The sequence below is a fragment of the Alligator sinensis genome, unplaced genomic scaffold, assembly GCF_000455745.1.
Source record: "Alligator sinensis unplaced genomic scaffold, ASM45574v1 scaffold722_1, whole genome shotgun sequence".
In the NCBI taxonomy this organism is placed as follows: domain Eukaryota; kingdom Metazoa; phylum Chordata; order Crocodylia; family Alligatoridae; genus Alligator; species Alligator sinensis.
This window is the reverse complement of record NW_005842345.1, coordinates 830,622-849,738: the sequence shown is the minus strand read 5'-3', so window position 1 is coordinate 849,738 and position 19,117 is coordinate 830,622. Positions and strand designations below refer to the sequence as shown.

The window sequence follows — 19,117 nt, the reverse complement described above, 5'->3', positions numbered from 1 at the left end:
GGGAGCATGCAGCTTTGCTTCGTGGAACAACAGGGATTATTCCAATGATGAGAAAGGCATGGCTGAGGGCGTGGGCTTACAAGAGAGACATGTGCGACCTGATGGGAACTTGTAGGGCTGGGTGCCTCCACCCTATGGGCAACTCTGGGATTCTCAACCTAGGGTCTGGTGGCAGCAGTCTTAGCTCTAATGCTCTGAAGCTCTTTTCTTCCATGGTCCTTAAGTGTCATTGTTTCCAGACTAGGAAACCAAGGCACAGAAAAGCAGTGACTTAAGAGTCAGCCAGCGGCAAAGTCAGTACCAGAAACCTCAATTACAACTTGGCATCAGCTGCCTGCTCCCAGTGACAGGGGGATAAACCAGCTCATGTTTTCAAGGTGTTTACAAACCATCCAGTCACACAGCACAGGGCAGAAACCCAGGACGTGCCAAGTTCTCACCAGCAGCCTCGAGGCCATGGAGGGAGTTCCAGTGGCTTGGCATGTCTCAGGATCACAGTTATCATAGAAGCACCATAACAGAGGCACCAGCTCCATCCACCATGCCCAGCACAAGCTCCCACAGTGGCCCAGTCCCTAGGCAGCCCATACCTCAAACGACTGGAAAATGATGCCCACGTGAAAGCCTGGAGAGACAGTGATCTTCCAGATGCACACTTTGCTGGGCCGATAGTCATCAGGGTAGTTGGGGGACTGGATGTGGCCATTATCTTTCTTCACTTCTCCCCCACAGATGGCTGCAAGGGAAGGGAACGTCAACTCCGCTCAGAGCAGCGGTTCGTTTTCACAGAAGGATGCTTTCTTCCTGGAGTCTCCTCCGCCCCCCATGCAAGCAGCCCCTCTGGTCCCAGGAGGCGGGAGCGCGTGGTACCTTCATAGGCTGCAAAGAAGCCTTTGCCGACCCAGTTGCTGCTGCTTCGAAACTCGATCCAAAGGCGGCTGTCAGTGGAGATGATGGGTTCGGGAAGCTTGTTCCCACAGAACCTACCTGGAGAAGAATGCAAGCTTTATTGATTCTCCTTACAGGCCACCAGCTGCTGGCTGGGGGGTCTCTGACCCACCCCATGGAGCAGCCAGACAGCAGCAGTTGGAAACACCATGATGGCTCTCTGTTTGCATCAGGCACGGGTGGGAGTGGAAACACTGCTGGGGTTTTTGATGGGAAAGTGGCCACAACTGGGGCAATTTTGCCAAATCCCCGTGATGTTTCCAAGAAGGGACATGGCCTGGAACAGGAGGGGATGAACATTTCCTACGTGGGAATTGGACTTGCTGGAACAATTGTGTCATTTTTACAGAACTCAAATGTCTGGTGAGAGCAAGTTACTGGCAGGGCCTTCCCTGGGGAAAGCAGCAAGCTCATGGGTAAGGAATTCCACAAGCCTCAACGCTGGTCTACTTGAGATGACTGCAGGCAGTGAGGCTGAATCACCTCAGCTGTTTTTAAAGGCAGGGCAGGGTAGTAGCCGGAGCAGCCTGGACACCCAGGACTTCTGGGTTCTGTTCCCAGCTCTGGCACTGACTCATGGGATGACACTGGGTGAGATACTCAGAGCCAGAGCTTTCCTAAGAGGCCAGAAAGCTCCACTCAAAACCTAACCCAGCATCCAGGTCTGTGGGAAATGGAGATCTTGGGCAGCAAGGGTTCCTGGGCTGAAAGGTCACACCTGATGCATACAGGGATCACTGCACTGTAATCAACAGCGTCCTACGTGCTTTGTTTGTAAGCCGACTTCAGAGGGAGTGACTGGGGGTGAGCTAACCTGGGGGTCCCTGGGATTAACCCTGGAAGCAGAGTGTTACAGGGTGAGTGCAAAGGGAGCCCTTGCAGGCTGGGAACATGTGGGGTGTTCAGCACAATGCTGCAGGCCAGGAAAGCAGAGGGGCTGTGAGAAGTCTGGGTATTCCTGGGCCTGGGGGTTCACGGGGGAGGGAGTGGTAAAAGGACCGATTTTCAGCCAGGCAAAGGGCTTCTGGTTGGTTACCTCGCAGCGTGGCCTTTCTCCAGAACCCGTCTCTCACCTCCACGTAATCATACCAGCACAGCCGGCTTCGGTAGATGTCCAAGGTCGTGAAGTTCAGGATGATCTGAAAGGGAGCAGAAAGTGGAGGTTAACACAAGCCTCCTGGAGGGCCCCAGTCCTAAAGCACGTCTCTGACAGGCTGGTTGTAGGATTATCTTTTTAATGGCTCATCCACTAGGAGTAACAGCTTACTACTGCCACCATCTGCGGAGGGGATTCCACTGGCTTTATGGCCTATGCAGTGAGCCCCAAGGCAGCAGCTTTTCCATGGGGTCCAGCCCAGCTAAGTTTAGTTCACCTCTTGCAGTAAACTAAGATGCAAAGAGGCCACCCTCTCCTGCAGCCCAGCGTTCACTCCTAACATGAGGTTTGAACAAACTCCTGGCAGAGGATCCAGGTTTCACTTGATGTTGAGGGATGAACCACAAGCTTTCCAGGTGGCTAAGGAGAATGATAAGCCATCTCCAGCTCCATGGGTAAAGACTGCGAACTACAGGGTGTCTGACCACGAGGCTGGCTTGAACTACAAGCCCTGCTGTGAAATCCCAGCCTAGCCCAGCCTCCTAATTCAGCTGCTGAATTCAGCCAGCTTGAAATGAGCAGTGACTGCTGATCTGGGATGAAGATCAGCCCAAGGCTCAGGCACGTTTGGATCTGGGCCCCTCTCCAGCATCCTGAATGGGTCAAGATGAGCTATCTACGTATAACACACGTCATGCGTATCAGCTGCTCTGCTTTAACTGCTGCATGCCTGCTCTGTCCTGTGGTAAGTGGAAGCTGAACTGCAGCAACTTTGCTCTGTTTCATTCAGGACAAGCTGCCTCGATTTGCCCTGGGACAGCAGCGAACACACAGAACAACTACTGCAGAGCAGATAAGCGTCCCTGACACCTGCTGGAAGCCCGACTCTCATCTCAACTAGTCAGGAGCCTGATAATCCCAAAAGCCCTAAGCTGGGGAGCATGTAGCATCCCTCTGGGGTGCAGTAAAGCAAGTACACACAGCCCCTGCCTGCACGGTGCTCCTGTACCCGCATCCAGGCCTCCATACGGAGCAGACCCCTGGTAATGGGAAGCTGTATGCTGGGGCTTGGGGAGTTTGTGGGGAAGCAGCTGCAGCTGTCAGACAGCTGTCCTGTATCACAGCCAGCTGGAGTAGGAGCACTGGTGGGAGAGACCCAGCAATCCACTGTGTACTGTTAGCTAGGGCTCACCTGCCCATAGGGAAGGTAGGCAACAGGGGAAAAGTAAGGGCAATGTGCACTGTGATACACCCAGCAACCCATGAGGGGGCCCTCTGGAGAAGGGGATCCAGAAAGGGTTGATGGAGGTGTGGGGTGGAAATGAGAGACAGACAGACAGAGGTAGGCAGGTAGTGGGGAGGAAAAGAAAGAGGAAGGAGATCAGAAAAGCAGAGGGGAAGGGAGGGTAGAAAAGGACAGATTCCCAGGGAGGAAATGGAGAAGGGAAGAAAGGAGGAAAAGAGCAGCAATGCAGAAGAACAAGAGTCCGGGCAAAGCACGTAGCCCCTTGCTGCCCCCTAGTATGCTCAGGCTCTGTGGGGGTGGCCAGTAGGTACCTTTTCCCCGGGGGTGACTGATATCCTCCAGACACAGTGTTTGTGCGCAGCATATCCATTGGGGAAATCCGGGGAGGAGAAGTTGCCTTGACTCTCCTGCAGGGTCTCTCCACAGTCTGCAAACAGAAGCAGGGAAGGGAAAGGGTTGAGAACCTGGCAACAAAGCCAAGCCATCTCGCTGTCCCTTGTCTACACCCAGATGAGCCCAAACTCCCCGATACAAGTCAGCAGTCCCACAGCACATCCAGCAGCAGGATGGGTGGGAAACAACCAGGTTCCTGGGGCAGGGGTGGGAGAAACAGCTAGCCCGGTAAGGCGCCTGCATCTCAGGTCATGAGAAACCCTGCTGCTTTGCTTTCAACCTTCCTCTGCATCTCAGCTGCATGCCCTTCATTGCTGCAGGGGTTAACATGGGTGCCCTTGAAGCGCTGCCCTTGCCCCGCCAGCTCAGGATAATGGTGCCGTGAGTCTCTGAAGGGCTAAGCCGCAACCTTTCCATTTGCAACTCTCTTTGTGCCAGCTGCAGGGAGGGCGAGCAGAAGGTGGCCAGGGTAGGTAGCAAGCCATGGTCCTGATTCCCATACGATGCTGTGCTGCAGGAGTGTGTGCCAGGAGCTGCTCAGCTAGAGGTGGTCTGTGGCAGGGCATTGTGGGCAGTCAGTCCTGGAGAGGGGCGTCCTGACCCGCTAGTCTGTTCTGGGGCAGAGGAGCAGCAGGAGGTGGGAGGGAGCTGGCCTGTCCATGCCTGGCTGCCTGCCTCATCCCTGGGTGTGATGGCTGCAGCACAGGCCATGGACCCACTTCTGGAGAATGGCCAGATGGCTGCAGCACGGGGGCTTTGGGAACCAGCTAGCCCTTGCCTCCGTAGCACCACCTGCCCATCCAGCGGCAAAAGAGAGTGAGGACAGGCCTTGGCCAAAAGAGCAGGGACAGTTCAGTCCGATTGGTGCAACCACATCTATGTGAAGGGCTGAGACCCTGGGCACAACTCGAGAGTTTCACACCCCTGAACAGTGGACGGCTGTTGGGTAAATCTACACTGAGCATAGACATGGGACACCTCTCGCAGTCCCAGAGCACGGTGGAGGCAGCCCGCTTTGCCCTGTTTTGAGTGGGAGCTTCCCTGGGCTCTGACTTCCCAGGCACAGGAGGGTCGTCATGCCCCAAACCAGCAAGAACAAGGTGCAAACCTCAGCTTGGGGATGCCGTGACCAGGCTCATCAATCATCAGCTGTCCGAGATAACCAGCCTCCCCAGATCAAAGCGCCAGGGACACGACTCATTGTCCTTGGAAGGGCTCAGCCTTGAACCGGCCACCCAAAGGGCCACGGGACTTGCAAGCCATCCCCACCCCCACCCCAGAAGCCATCCCCGCTGGCTAATCTGCTCCGAGGAACTCTCTCCCTTTTGTCTCTGGCCTTTGCTTCCTTTCACCCAGGCAACAGAACCGCAGCCTGTGCCTCTTTAAGCTGTTTCCCCCCAACCCCAATAAAATCAATAGCTGGGATTGAAGTTCCCAGGTAGCCATGGAAACCCAACCCTGTGCCATGTTGCCACAGCAACACAAGTCCCAACTTTAGCATGGAAAACTGTGGTTTTCATACTCCCCTCCCCCCCCCCCGCTGCTGCCTCTCGCTCCAGTCCCAGTCTTTCCTCCTCCTTCCAGCAAAGCACCCTGGGGTCCAAGAGTCTCCTATAAACAACATTCCCCCTGCTCCCTAGCTCCCAGCAGCAGTGAACAAGGGCCCCAAGCCCTGCCAGAGCCTGGCTGCATCCAAGTGCCAATCCAAGCCTCCCTTCGCACTTGCGGGTGCTGTCAACCATGCCAGCCCTTTGCCTCCCCTGCACCCTGCCACGCTGTGCCGTGGTCCTGCAGCCAGCTGGGCCCCTGACAGGTTTTCTGCTTAGCGCTCTGGAGTTAGCCCAGCTCTACCATCTGGAAGCCACATGAGCAAGTCAGAGGTGGCAAAACTCAGGGGCGCTTCAATCCTGCGGTCCACAGGCCAAGCCGTCCTCCCCCACCTCTGCGAGGCTCTAGCCAGAGCAGGCGTCTGTTGCAGTGGAGCCAGATCAAAGGTGAAAGGCAAGGGATGGTTTAAAAACTGGGCTCTGTGCCTTCCTGCTTCAGGATGGAAAAAGGAGCCCTTGACGTCTTTTTCCCCTAGTAATCACTTTTCCTGCTTGGCGCTTAACCTTTGAAATATCAGGAGTGCCGAGTCTGGTCTGCAGGAGGAGGTCTGATGAGAGCTCCTGTGCCTTCGGGGCAGGGGCTGGGGATGTGAGGAACCTTTATCCAAGATGCTAGTCATGGGCATTAACCGGGAGCTAACAACCAAGCCAGGGCCCAATTCCTGGCTGATGCAAAGGGGAAAACTCCACAGCCATCAGTGGATCCGCATGTGCTTCTGCCACAGAGAATCTGACCCACGATGTTTGAGCCACTTGGGCCCCCACTCAACAGCTCAGTGATTTGCTTCCCCAGCCTGTGCAATGTCAGAGTTTGCATGAGATCTGATGGAGCTGTTCAGCCCCCTGGGAGCCTCAGGTGCTACTGGAAAAGAGGCAGGGAGCCAAGCTAGCCACTTCCCCCTTCCTCCTTATTTCCTAAAACAAAACCCCACCCTTCCAACCTGTTTCTTCTGTGATGAGGCAGCAAAGCCAAAACCCATACAGCAGTTTAATATGAGTTACCTTCCAGCAGGAAGGGTTTGGATGAGCCTACACCAGGTGTGAACTGCGAACACCAACTGCGCTATATGGTGGGTCTGGGCACCTCACATCCGTAATCCCTTGGCTACTATAGCCTCTGCCAGGGGAGCAGTGAGAGTGCCTTCCCCACCAATAGCACCTCCAGCCTGGGGACCCAACATGTTCTCAGCCTGGTCAGACCTAAGGACCCCCCTTGGAAAATGCCAGCTCTTCACTTTCATTTGTTACTTGACTGCACAAATACGCTAGAGCCATTCTTCTGTTGCACAGAGCTCAGAAAGACCCTAGCAGGTCCGAATGGCTTTGACATTGTGAATTCCTATTGGAAATCTCTGCATTTATCTTGTGAATCACACGTTGGTGTTTGCATACCTGATGCGCTCCTGGGAGTCAGCCAGTCAGTGGCAGAGGCAGGAATACAACTGGGACCCTTTGGCTCCTAGCACTACAACCCTTCAGCTCACAGTGCTGGGCGCTGATCTCAGGCTAAGCCAGAGAGAATCAGGATTCACCTTGCTGATTGCTGGAGTTCCACCAATGTTCAAATCTGGCCCTGGCAGTAATGAGCAACCTGGAGACCTGGGTGGCAGCTCCCTCCCCTGGGCTGGTGTGTATATTTGTGTCTCCGGCACTGGTCCATGATGGGTCTCTGCTTGCTGTGGGCCGGTGCCTGTGTTACACATCCATGACCCCACCTCCCACCCCAGAGCAATCCTACAGAGCTGCTAAACACAGGTCCTGCCTGCCATGTCCTTAGGAACGGCGTCAGGGAGCAATATTGTCCTGGCTGCTACGGGATGTCTCTTGGGAGTGGGTGGAGGCTGGCAGTAGCTTGCACCACAGATGCCTTTCTTGGCTTGCTGGCCGAACAGGGCTTCCACTGCCGGGACTGCTGGTAGGGGTTGGCATTTCATATAGCAATGGGAAAGCAGCAGGGAGGACAATGAGCCATGAGAGGGAAGGCTGTTTTGTTGCCAGTCTTGGTCCAAGGTCTGAGAAGATCTGGGCTCAAGCTCTTGTTTTGTTCTGCTCCAGTTTGTGCATAAGGACATTAGCTCTTCCCTCCTGTGTCCTGCCTGGGAAGTTTGTGAGGCTCTGGAGAGAGACAGGCTCCCCACTGCACATGCAGACTGCATACGCTTAGAGCAATTAGATGCAAAATCACCTTGATCTCCTGTCTGCAAAGGCAACCTGCATTTCAGACACCATCCTGATAGCTGGACAGGCCAGGAGTGTCTGAACACTGAGCTAAAAGATCCCGGGATGCCTGCAGGGAGCTGCAGGGCAGCAAGGGAGACTGACAGCTGCGTGTCAGCCTGCCCTCTCCAGTCAGCACCCTGTCACCCGGGGGCGGGAGATGCTGACGAGGCAACCGTCACCAGGCGCCTGTCTCCATGGTTATGGGATGTGGGCGGCGGTCCAGGGCCCTGTTCCATATGCCCGACGCATGGGAGCTCTGCAGAACATCCCTCTGTGCAGCTATCCAGAAAACAACACTGCGGAGATTTATGATGGAGCCACTAACCTACAGCCCTCTCCCAGGCAGGCAGGCTCCAAGGACAGCTGGGAAGAAGGCCCCTCTGGGGCTGGGTGGAGGCACAAGATTCAATTGTCTCCATTTACACTCATTTCAGACTGTGCTGAAGGGGCATGGAGTCGCCCGCCCAGTGAGCAGCCTCTGTTAGAGCCAGGCCAGCTCCCTACCCACAGCTCTGCTCATGCCCCAAGCTATTCCAGCACTGGGCACCCACCCCAACTCAATCCTCTTCAGCAGCCCCGGCATAGCACCCCCTGCCCCATAGCCCCTTGGCACTGACTCGCCACCTGCTTCCAAAGCATTCTGTTGCAATCCCCGAATTGCCCAATTGGACAAAAACCAGCCCTTTCTGTTTACAGGCCTTTGCGCTTTCCAAGGAAACAGACAGTGAGTGGGAACGGGTGTCTGGGAGCTCCAGGCCAGACCAGGACATGGGAGTCAAACGGGAACCAGAAGTTTCACACACCCCGGGTGCATATCAATGGGCCACTCATCCAGGCCCTCCTCTCCGACAGCTGCGTAATGGCCAAAGCCAAGAAGAAGGGTAGGCTGGCCCTTCTCCAGAGCCTTGGCGAGGATGGGAGCTGTCCCTCCAGCCCAGGATCCCAGGCCCTTGCTGATGTCATGCTCTTTCCATTCATAAAGTGGTGGGAAGAACTTGGAGCAGAGCACGATGTCACACCCTGAGGGATGAGCTGCTCCAGCATGGGGGTGGGCCGTTGTGACCCAGTGTCCTCCCAGCCGCATTACCAAATAGAGGCGTGAACCCCCAGCAGGGCTCCTTGCCTCTCCTCTACCTCGGTCACTCCTGCTGTACCAAGGCTTTCATTCATGGTGGTAAGAACAGATGAGCCATAAAGCAGGGATGTGGGTCAGATGGGAAAGAGAAGCCTGGCTGAGCTAGGAAAAGGCCACCTGGGTGTGCCTGCCTTTGCTCTGAGGCAGCCGCGGCCATACAGATCCCAGCTGGGCTTTGCGGTTGCATTTCTTTTCGAATTGTCCAAAAATATTCCCCTGATTCAGTGTTATTTTGACCAAAATGTTGTCAGTGCTAGCAACAGAGAAAGCAGGACAAGGAACCAGCCAAAACGGGGGAAGGGGTCAAAGCTGGTTTGATTTACTCATCCAAAGAGGAAACTTCAGTATTCCAGCCACCGGGGAGGGATTAAAGCACATGGTTTGGGGGTTAAAGCCCCGGCAGCTGGAAGTCTGCAGTTGCTTCCTGGCTGTGCCACAAGCTCCCTCTGTGTTAGGACAAGCACCTTCAGGGCATCATGTCTCAGATCCTACCCTAAGAACAGGGAAGGCATTGCTGCTGGGCAGCAGTGACAGAGGGGAACACTTTTCCCTCAAAAGTGTTGATTCCTCCAAAGCAGAACAACTCATGGGAACCTTCTGACAAGGACGGAGCTTCCCCTCGCCCACCCCGACCAGCCCATAGCCCGGGGCGGCATTGCTCCCCCCGAATGACGGACACACGGCAGCAGGTCCTTTCTCTGCCTATTCCAGATCCAGGACAGCAGCATGGGGTGAACACCAGATGCACCCGACAACTGGCTGCTGGAAGCAAGTCGCCCGCTCTCCTCATCGAAAAGGAACCGGAGCAAGGAAACACTTGAAATCTCTAGAACTGTTGAGACAGGAAACCTGCTCCCCAGCTCTTGCAGATAATCAATCACCCCTCCTTTTCCTACGGTAGTGCATCTTGTCTCGGAGGGCACAGCACCTCACTGTCTGAGCATGTATTACAGCAGCTACCACCTCAGGGCCCTGAGCTCAGATCAGACCACGGGGGCGGCTACAACACAGTCAGAACAGGAGCGTGTTGTACGTGCCCAGCCCCACTCCGCGCGGGGCTCAGCCAGTGGGGCTTACCTGGGCACCTGTAGAGCTTGCGGGCTTGACTTATATCACCTTTGCTCAGGCGAGTGCGCTGGCCAATGGAGGGACGCAATCCTTGCACTTCATATTTGGGCAGGATGGTATCAAGGAAAATCCCCCTGGAACAAAAGCAGAGACAGGGGTAAGTGGTCGGGAGGACACCATCTGCTCATTTCCCCCAGGCTCTGCACAGGGCTGGCCTTGGTCTCCCCTGGGGTAGCTGCCCAGACAAATACACAGGAGTGAGATGCTGGGCCTCTGCCCTGAGCACACTGCTCCTGCAGGGCTCTAGAGGGGCCAGGCCCAACCTGAGCACCCAGCGTGGCTCAGCTCTCTGCTCCCAGGCTGCTACTGCCCAAGCAGCCCACATACCCAGCCACCCTGCTCAGATGCCCCCCCTCACTGCTGTTACCCAGTCTGGCTTGATCTATTTAGTCAAGTGCAACTAAAGTTCAGCCTGATTTTCTTCTGCAATAACCTGCAGCATATGTGCATGTGCACGTGTGTGCACATGCAGTGTATGGGGAAGTGGGGAAGCAAATCATCCCCAGCAGACAGCACAGCCTCCTTCTGGGAGATGTTAGGACCGTGTGGGCAGAGGAGAAAAGGTGGATGGAGAAGCAGATGGCAAGAATCACAGCTGAAGAGAGAGGCAGGGAGGAGGCAGGAGGGCTCAGGCTGCAGCATCTAAACAGACTGCAGGCACCCAAATTTGCATGGTCCTGTCCATATCAGCAGCAGTGCAGTATGCTAGAACTAGTATTAATTAACAGAGAGCTGCTTTAGGCTACCAGTAACATCAGTACTGTTACCAGTAGCATCGTCACTAGCTGTAGCACTGCTATTGGCAGCACCAGTTAGCCATCAGTTACTGGTAGCATCAGTGCTATATTACTAGCATTAGTACTATCTGTAGCATTGCAGGTGGCAGCTCCACTGTTTGCTAGAGGTGTATAGCAAGTCTGCACATAGGGAGCTCTGAAATTCCTCCCCTGGCTTGGCTTCTCAAGTCTGCTGGACTACGGAGGATGCTCTGTTCACATTCGACATGGTGGAAAGGCAGTTTGCCCTGACAAGCTATATGAAGGAGGGATGGGGAGAAGGGACCCAACACAGCAAGGCTATTTTGGATGGTTTTGCAGCAGCAAAGCCTTGGCTTTAGATGCCCTGCCCTGCGGTAACAATTGAGCCCCTGTGCACAGGGTGTTGTGGGGACAGGGACTGCAGCCAGAGCTGAGAGGAGCAAAGCAGGCTGTGGCCACCTTCCTCATTTGATTCAGACGGGGGTCATGACCCTGTCTGTTGGGTCTGGCCTGACCTGCTGGGACCACATCAAGGCCTCTGAGTCAGCGCTCCTTCACATGTGGGCTCGCTGCCTCCCCTGGGCCTTGGTGTGGGTTTCAGCCGCTGCGAGGGTGGCACGGCTGTAAAATTCCATGCCTAGGTCAGCTTCGCTCCAGGAAAGGAGGGATGAGCTGCTAAAAACAGCTCCTCCGCCCCTGTAATTAGAGTGCTTGCTGTATACGCGTGGGGACATGAGTCAAGCAGGCCAGGAGCCCAGCCCGGTGAAACCCACAGCCGGAGCCCTGAGGTGCAGGACAGCAGCAGGGATGGGCTGCCGTGCCCTGAAGTGGCTTGAGATGAATGGGATCTAATGCTCTGGGAGAGCGAGGACAAGGGACACAAGAGCAGAGAAAGGGATGAATGAAGCCAACATCGACAAAGCAACAAGGAAGCAGCAATATGCAAGGGGCAGGAACTCAGCCTCTCCCCCAGCCCCCAATTCATCGGGGCTCCACTGTGAGTGAGCACAGCCTTTCCCTGCTCCCGTCACCATATGGACATGTTTAAGTGGGGAAGGGGAGGGGAGAGGGGCTTGCATTTCTCCAGTGACCTATAGTTTCCATCCTCTCGCTGAGAGCAATTTCCCAGGAACGCTTTCCTGGCCCAGTGCAGCAGCATAACACGCTTCACCCAGTTGGCAGAGCCCTTCTTCTGGCAGCTGGGAGCAGCTCAGGAATTCAAGAAAGCAGCACCGGGCAAAACGGGACATCCTCTCCCTGCAGCAGCGCCATGCACAGCAAGTCATCCCAGAGAATGCCCCTGACCAGCTGCTGAAGGAGGAGAAAGCTTTTGGCCAGAAAACAAATGATGAAATCTCGAGGCCAGCTCTGCAACACGTAACCATGTGGGGAGCTGCCAATGACCCTGGGAATATGAGTCATCAGGGAGCAGCCAGAGCAGAGTCCCTCAGCTTCTGCCCTATAGCTGGGCCCCAGAGGCTGGATTTCATGAAACTGCAGGGCAGGGTGCATATGCCAGCCAGCCACATTCGAAGGAAAGAAATATCTAGAGCAACCACCATGATGCAAAGGTCTTGCTGCAGAACAGGGAATTCTAGGATATCAGGGACACCGGCTCCCCTGAGGCCGCTCTCCCCATGTACAACTGAGAGCAGCAAGGTGCCGCAGACCATGTGCTCAGGCAGGCTGCATGGTTTCTGGAGACCTACATGGCTCTGCTGTTTGACTGGTGACCCAATGCGCATGGTGATGGTGACAAGCCCTTGTGTCCCTTGCTGAGCAGAACTGAACTGGTATACACTCACAACCTCAGACTCCTCCATCAGAGAGGACCCCAAAGGAGATCAGGGTGCTATTGTGTTGGCTGTGGCACGTGATAGGAAAAAGTTCCAGCCCCAAAACACTCACTGGCTTGTTTCTCTCAGATACAGAGCAGGACAAGCACTTGGGTGGCATTACTTAATCCCACAGTGCCTGACATCTCAGTGTGGACTTCAGTGAAACAGGTGATAAGTCACACCAGAGGTTATTAGTTTGGATAGAGTAGATGGGGATTACTAAGAGCGCTACGAGGTGGGTAGGGCGACACAAGCAGGCTGTGTTGGAAAGGGAAGACTGGCTGGAGGAAGGTTTCTCAAGGACTGGCCACAGCAATCATCTTATTCAATATTTTCATTAATGACCCTGGTACTTAAAAGAGGAGCGTGGCAATGAAATATGTTAACAAGACAAAGGCAGGAGGCACTGTCTATGTAGAGGAGGAGAAGAATAGTATGCAGGACGGGAGAGAAAAGGAAATGGAGTGTAATAGTCCTCGGGTACACGACTGGATGTTTTGTTCTATCGGTGAGACTCTCTGCTGTGTGCTGGGGGCTGTAGGCTGGGGTGGGCTGAGGACAAGGAAGATTACAGTCCAGCCAGTTACAGAATGACTGAGAGCTCCCCAGGCGATGCAGCCATCATCAACAAGGCAAAAAGACAATCCTTGCATGATCCAGGCAAAGTGTTTCCAGAAGAGACAGGGCAGGAGAATACCAATACCATTGCCCAAGGCTTCAGGGGGGTGTTACTTAGACAGAGCAAACTCCTGCCTGTGCAGGTAAGGAACTATTTAAGTTAAATTTAGGACAGTACCATGCCAGTGCCATGAATAAATGCAGTCTGGCAATTCAGAGGAGGTTTTCTAACCATCGGCAGAGGGGAGGTCTGGAACAGCCTGCCAACAAGTGTCATGGGGGAAGAACCAAACCTAAGAAGGAGTGGGGTCAGCATGTGGAAGTGACTCCATGTGGTGCTGACCTGGGATAACAGGCACTGCTAGTCCTGTGCTCATAAGACAAGGCAGGCAGGAGAGGTGAAGTGACTTAGCTTAGGTCAGACAGCAGCTCCGTGGCAGAGCTGGGAGGAGAACCCAGGTTTCCTGACTCCTCTTAGGCTTGTGCCCTACCCCCATGGCCTGCCCCAAGGCAGCAGGTCCAAGGCGTGGGGCCCAATTCAGCAAGGCACATGTGGTCGTGTCCAGCATTAAGCACCTGTGTGTGACCCTGGAGAGGTCAAGCACATGCCTGAATACTTTGCTGCACTGGCACCTGTGTCCTGCTGCTCTGGCTGGTCTTCTTTAGTCTACTAAGATGCAGCAGAGGCAATGAGCCTGCAAGCTCAAAGAGGCAGACCCAGGCTCTTGGCTACTGGGCTTCAGCTCTGTTATACCCTGTTAAGATGCCAGGGGGGGCCTGCTGCCACTGCACGCAATAGGCAGTTCTGCACATGCTGGGCTTGCCTTGTGCAGCTATTGCAAAAGCAAGACCCAGGGGCATGTCCTGGGTAGCATAAGTGAAGCTGGCAACAGTACCCACTGAAAGGTGCCAAGCAGCAACCCAAATAGAGAGCAGAAAGAACATGCCAGACACACCTCAGTAGCCTGCAGTGACAGGCATCTGCGGGGCTCACCCCCATGGGCTCGGCTAGGAGGATTTCTCCTCCTAGGACGCACCTGCTGAGGCAGCCACCCCAAGGGAAATCCTGGCAAACCCAGCAGGAGCTACAAAAGGAGGGCTAATCCCCAGACAAGAGGCTCAGCAGAGGACAACATTGTCCCCACAGTGCCCAAGGATGCAGCCCCGCTGAGAGATGGGCGGTGGCTGTCATTCCAGGCACGGTGCCGCTGGCTCGCTCCCAGCACTTGGTGTGTTCCAGCAATTAATGAGCTGCCTTTGCAGAGCCCTCTCCCTGGTGGCGGCTGTAGGTTGAAGATTAGGAAGCCTTTGCTAGTGACGATGGGTCTCTGGGGCTTTGGACTTAACTCCCCAGCCATCAGGGCACTGAAAACCCCTGGGGGCAAAGACTAATCTTGGATTAGAAGGCACAAAGGAGGACTAACATACTGAAGCTAGGTAGATACAGAAGAGCAATCCTCATCTTCCTGATTGGAGGAAGGCTTGATTTTGATGACCTGGAATCCATATAGTGCAGTACAAGACAGGAGCAAGGAAAAATCCAAAGGTGAATAATGGGCCAGGCAGAACAGATCTGGGGCTTACAGCGGCCATCAGCTGGAGCCAGCAATAGGATGCTTTGGTCGCCCCACAAAAAAAGAGAGGAATGTAATTTTACAATACATTAACAGGAGCATTATATGCTAGACATGGGAAGCAGGTTTGCCCTGCATGCCATTAGTGAGGCCACGGCTGTGTCCAGTTCTGGGCACCACAATTTAAGAAAGATGCAGATAAACTGGAGTGAAAACAGGACAGAGCCATGAGAATAAGAGGTTTGGAAAGCATGACCCATGAGGAAAGCATGGAGGAAGCGGGTTTGTTTAGTCTGGAGAGGAGAAGACTGAGAGGAAAGATGATAACAGTCTTCAAATATGTAAAAGGCTGCTATAAGGGGTGGCTATCAATTGTCTGGAGAGGAAGAGAAGCGATTGGCTTCATATGCTGTGAGGAAGGTTTAGGTTCAACAGTAGGAAAAAGTTTCTAAGTATATAGCTACAAACTGGCTCCAGCTGCCCAGGGAGCCTAAGGCAGCTCATGCTGACAGGGTTTTAAGAACAGGTTATACAACCATCTGCCAGGGACAACCTAGGTTTCCTTGATCCTCAGAGCAGAGGGATGGACTGGGTGACCTCTTCAGTTTATTCTGGCCCCACACTTCTGTATCAACCCATCTGTTTTTCTAGTCCCCTTTGCTCTCACATGTCTGATGCTCATGGAGCAGGTGAGACTCATTCCTGCATTTGCTCCTTCTGAGCCAGAAGAGCCAGGAGGAGGGTTGTGGGCCATGGTGCAGCTTTCATAAGGGAGCTCCAGTGGGAGGGATGATGCGAGTGCCTGGGCTGAGTCAGCAAGCAATGCACGGCAGCTCACCTGGAGAAGGTGTTCCTGGCATAGTGCATGATGCTGTCGAAATCGTATGTCTCACCAAGCGACTCCACCTCTTCAGGCTCCATCTTCAAGAAGTTGTACTCCTGCCCTGCGGAAACGGGGGGAGACAGAGCCATGGACAAAAGGCCCTGTAGCAATGCCAGGCAGGGAGGGTGCTGTGATCTGGGCCTGGCACAAGCCAAAAGCTTTCTCCCCCGGGCTACAGGCTGAGATGACTCACCCATGGAGGAGGCAAGAGACCCAGGGCAAGGTGGGGGAGAATGGAAGAAAAGAGGAGGGTAGAGAAGTGAAAGAAGGGGCCTATACCTAGTTGGATGTTCTCCTTGATGATGGCCACGTGGTCATCCCGATCCGGGCGGGTGTGCTCGTGCCAGAACCCGATGACGTGTCCCAGCTCGTGAACCACGATGCCGAACTTGTCACAGTTTTTGCCAATGGAGATGGCCTGGGGCCCACCTCCCCTGCGGCCCACATAGGAACAGCACCTGGATTGGGGGAAAAGAGGCCTCGTGTTAGCACAGAGGAGAAACTGGCCAAGCTAGATGCTTCTTAGCCCAGGGATCACTGAGGTTAATGGACTCGCCCAGGGGTCAACACCCAATGGCAAGGTAATATTCACCACATGAGATCCAAGAGGAGCAGAAGTTTTCAATCTCACTGCCAAAGGGCCAGGATGGAGCCACTGCAACGTCCACAAGGGACCCCCAGTCAAGTGCAAGCTGCCCAGCTCAGGGAGGGGCACAGCCACAGGAGAGCAGCACAGTGCATGCTGCACTTCCCACCATGGCATGGTGCCCTGTGCAGCAGGCAAGCAGGAAAAAGTGCCCTGCCCTGGGTGAGCCAGCATCCTTTGTGGAGATTGCAACACCTCTCCCCTCCTCCAAGAGCTGGACAGAGGAGGGAGCCTGGTGCTTTAATGGCAGGGAATCCCCGGTCCTCTGAAAAGTTAGCAACTCCCTGGGGTCAAGCGTGTACTCCCAGCTGGGTCTCCATGAGAGGCAGCACATCTGGCAAATCATTATAGCTGCCCCAGCGGTGTGGAAACTTTAATGGCCTGCCCATGGCTTATGCAGAAGACAGGCCTGGGCAGCTCTAGCTAGGGAAGCATGTGGAGAGGGCTCAGCTCACTCCCCACCGTTCCCACAGCCCTCCTTTGAGGCAACATGCCACTGCCCCCAGAGCCAGCCGCAGCCATCCCCAACCCCAGCAGCTAGAACAGGTGCTTCTTTTGGGCCCAGCTCAGGGCAGTTCAGGGCACACCCTGCCAATCACTTCCTGCCATCTGCTCAGCATCTAGGGCTCCAGCAAATCCATCTCTCACGTTACCGGTGCTCCGGCACCCAGACACCCACTTGCATGGCTGGGCACTGCTGGGGTGGAGGGCTCTGAAGACAGACAGACTGGTAGCTGGCCGACACCACCGAGTCTTCATGAAAGGATGAGAAGGTGGCTTGGTGCTGCATCATATGCAGACCAGTGGTGGTCACTACAGAGTCAGGCCAAGGTAATTGCCCTTCACTGCAAACTGCACAGGCAACCCTGGCACAACCACAAGGCATAACACCTGATCCTGCCATTGGTAAAGCAGGGGGGACCATAGTGGCTGACATCCTGCTGCTGCCAAGGTTGCTAAAACACCTCTTGGCCCCTGCAGGAAAGCTCCTGCCTCTCCTGATGAGAGGCAATTTGCTGAGCATCAGCTTATACTTTCCTGTTGCGCTCCCACCTCTCCCAGTCACAGTGAAGGGTTCACCCCTTTACTAGACAGCTCTCCCATTCTCCCCACCTCTTCATTGCTGCTGCATCCCAATAGACAGATTGGGCCATTCTGATCCTTCCCCATGGTCCCAGTAGATTTTCAAAGGTCTGCACTGTTTCTAGGCACACCTGCACAAAGGGGGCTGTAGATCCAAGGCACTGTCTGATTCAGTCAGCCCAAAGGTCCCATCCAGCCTTGTGTTGTGACTCCATCAGAGACCAGTGGGGTGTTTGTAGGGAACAGGAGGATATTCACTCTGGCCCCTCAAGGGAAGGAGGCAGCAAGCAAGTATGGGTCCATCTATCCCAATGGCACTTTCTTCCTATCACCCATTAGGGGCTGGTGCGTGCCCTAAAGCATGAAGATATCCATCTCCTCCAAAGCTTGCTCATTATTTATAATCCCTTCTGTTGAGACATGAGACCTCCTCTCTCTCAATATATAAATCCCTTACCTGGCCATGCACACAACCCTGCTGACCCCAGTTACATTTGGTGCCACCGAGTTCTAATTCTTGTCCTTTGGCTTCCTTTGAATCCCCCAGATAGGATCAGCTGCCTTTGGTCGGAAGACCCTCTGCATTCAGCTGTCCGAGCCCCGCTCTCCAAAGGTGTTCAGGTTCCCAACTCCCCCAGCCAGGCCAGGCACCCGCACACCCCGGAAGATCTGGGCCAGGGGCTCCAGGGAGGTAGCGTACCGCATGGCCGCTCCGTGGGTGTTTCAAGGCACATCAGTCAGGCTTTAATTGGGCCTAATTAGCACTCCCACAAGCGGCCATGCTCTTTAACTGCAGCTGAGCATCAGTCACAGCAGGGAGGGGATCAGGCTTGCCATGGAGCTGTGGGAACCCTGCCAGATCTGTCCATTAAACCTGAACCCTGCAGCCCAGTGCCCGGGCACAGCCCATCCCCAGCCATGGTGGAGCCTGCCTCCCAGCCCCTGTGCCAGCAGCTCCAGGAACAGCATGTGCAGCTTTCTCCTGGCAGCTGGGCGGGGGATAGGCCACTACAGACACCTCTGGATTCCCCGGGAGGGAAGGGCTACAGGATCAGGCCCTGTGGCAGGTGCCTGCATGCTCTGGACCCAAGCCAATGCTCCTTCAGGTGGAGGGGAAAGAGCTAGGGAGCATGTGCTGCTGGTTAGGACCCAGAGTCCTGGGCTCTAGTCTTGACTCTGCCACTGAGTTGCTGTCTGACCCTGAGTGAGTCACTTCACTGCTCCTTGCCTCAGTTTCCCTTCCCACCTTTCTAGACTCTAGGACAAGAACAAAGTACATGTGCGGCCCCTACCATCAGGAGGATCTGGCCTGAACTGCGGCCTCTACGTCCAGCTGGAACATGAAGAGTGAAACCCACCTGTTGCCTGTAACCACAGCTGGACAACGACAGTCCCAGGCCCTGATCCCCCCTGAGCACAGCTCTACGCCCTCACAGCTCCATCATCAAGGGTCAGGGTACTGTGAATCTGCACCAGGAATAGCAAGAGGGGGACCGGTCCCTTGGTATAGGTACGGGAGCAGTCAGGCCCCAACCTTCGTATCCTGTCTGCCAAAGTTTCCTGCCACCTCTGTTAGATCCCAGTGGGAGTTGGGTACCAAGACTCCCAGCCCATGGTTTCCACTGGGCCAGTCCCACCCAAAGTGCACCCCTAGAATCATCCTTGGGTCCTGCCGGGGCAAAGGCCCAGCTCACCCGCAAGGCCGATAGGTGAAGATGATGTAGCTGTCCTCCTCGGTGCGCTCCAAGAAGGTGACACACGTGAACTTCTCCCAGTGCCGCATGGCCTGCCTGAAGATTGCCCTCTGGGTGCCTGCAGGGGAGGCAGGGAAAAACCAGGAGCTAGATGCAGCCCTCCTGAGACTAAGAGGAACAGGGGTGCAGCAGTTGCTGGTGGAGCTGGGCTCAGGGACGAACCCCACAGGTGAGTCTTAGGGGGTGCATC

The 19,117-nt window shown here is 54.9% G+C and overlaps 1 protein-coding gene across 1 annotated transcript in view; it reads right to left on the bottom strand.

Annotated features, from left to right (window-relative positions):
* The window catches only part of BMP1 (bone morphogenetic protein 1), a 75,426-nt gene that overhangs the window by 16,700 nt on the left and 39,609 nt on the right, over positions 1-19,117 (bottom strand). The window contains exons 5-12 of the mRNA XM_025210348.1: positions 18,868-18,985; positions 15,724-15,902; positions 15,400-15,505; positions 9,723-9,847; positions 3,602-3,717; positions 1,985-2,087; positions 871-987; positions 591-736 (exon numbers count right to left, since the gene is read on the bottom strand). Coding sequence (XP_025066133.1) covers positions 591-736; positions 871-987; positions 1,985-2,087; positions 3,602-3,717; positions 9,723-9,847; positions 15,400-15,505; positions 15,724-15,902; positions 18,868-18,985 — 1,010 coding nt within the window. The remainder of the gene's footprint in view (positions 1-590; positions 737-870; positions 988-1,984; positions 2,088-3,601; positions 3,718-9,722; positions 9,848-15,399; positions 15,506-15,723; positions 15,903-18,867; positions 18,986-19,117) is intronic.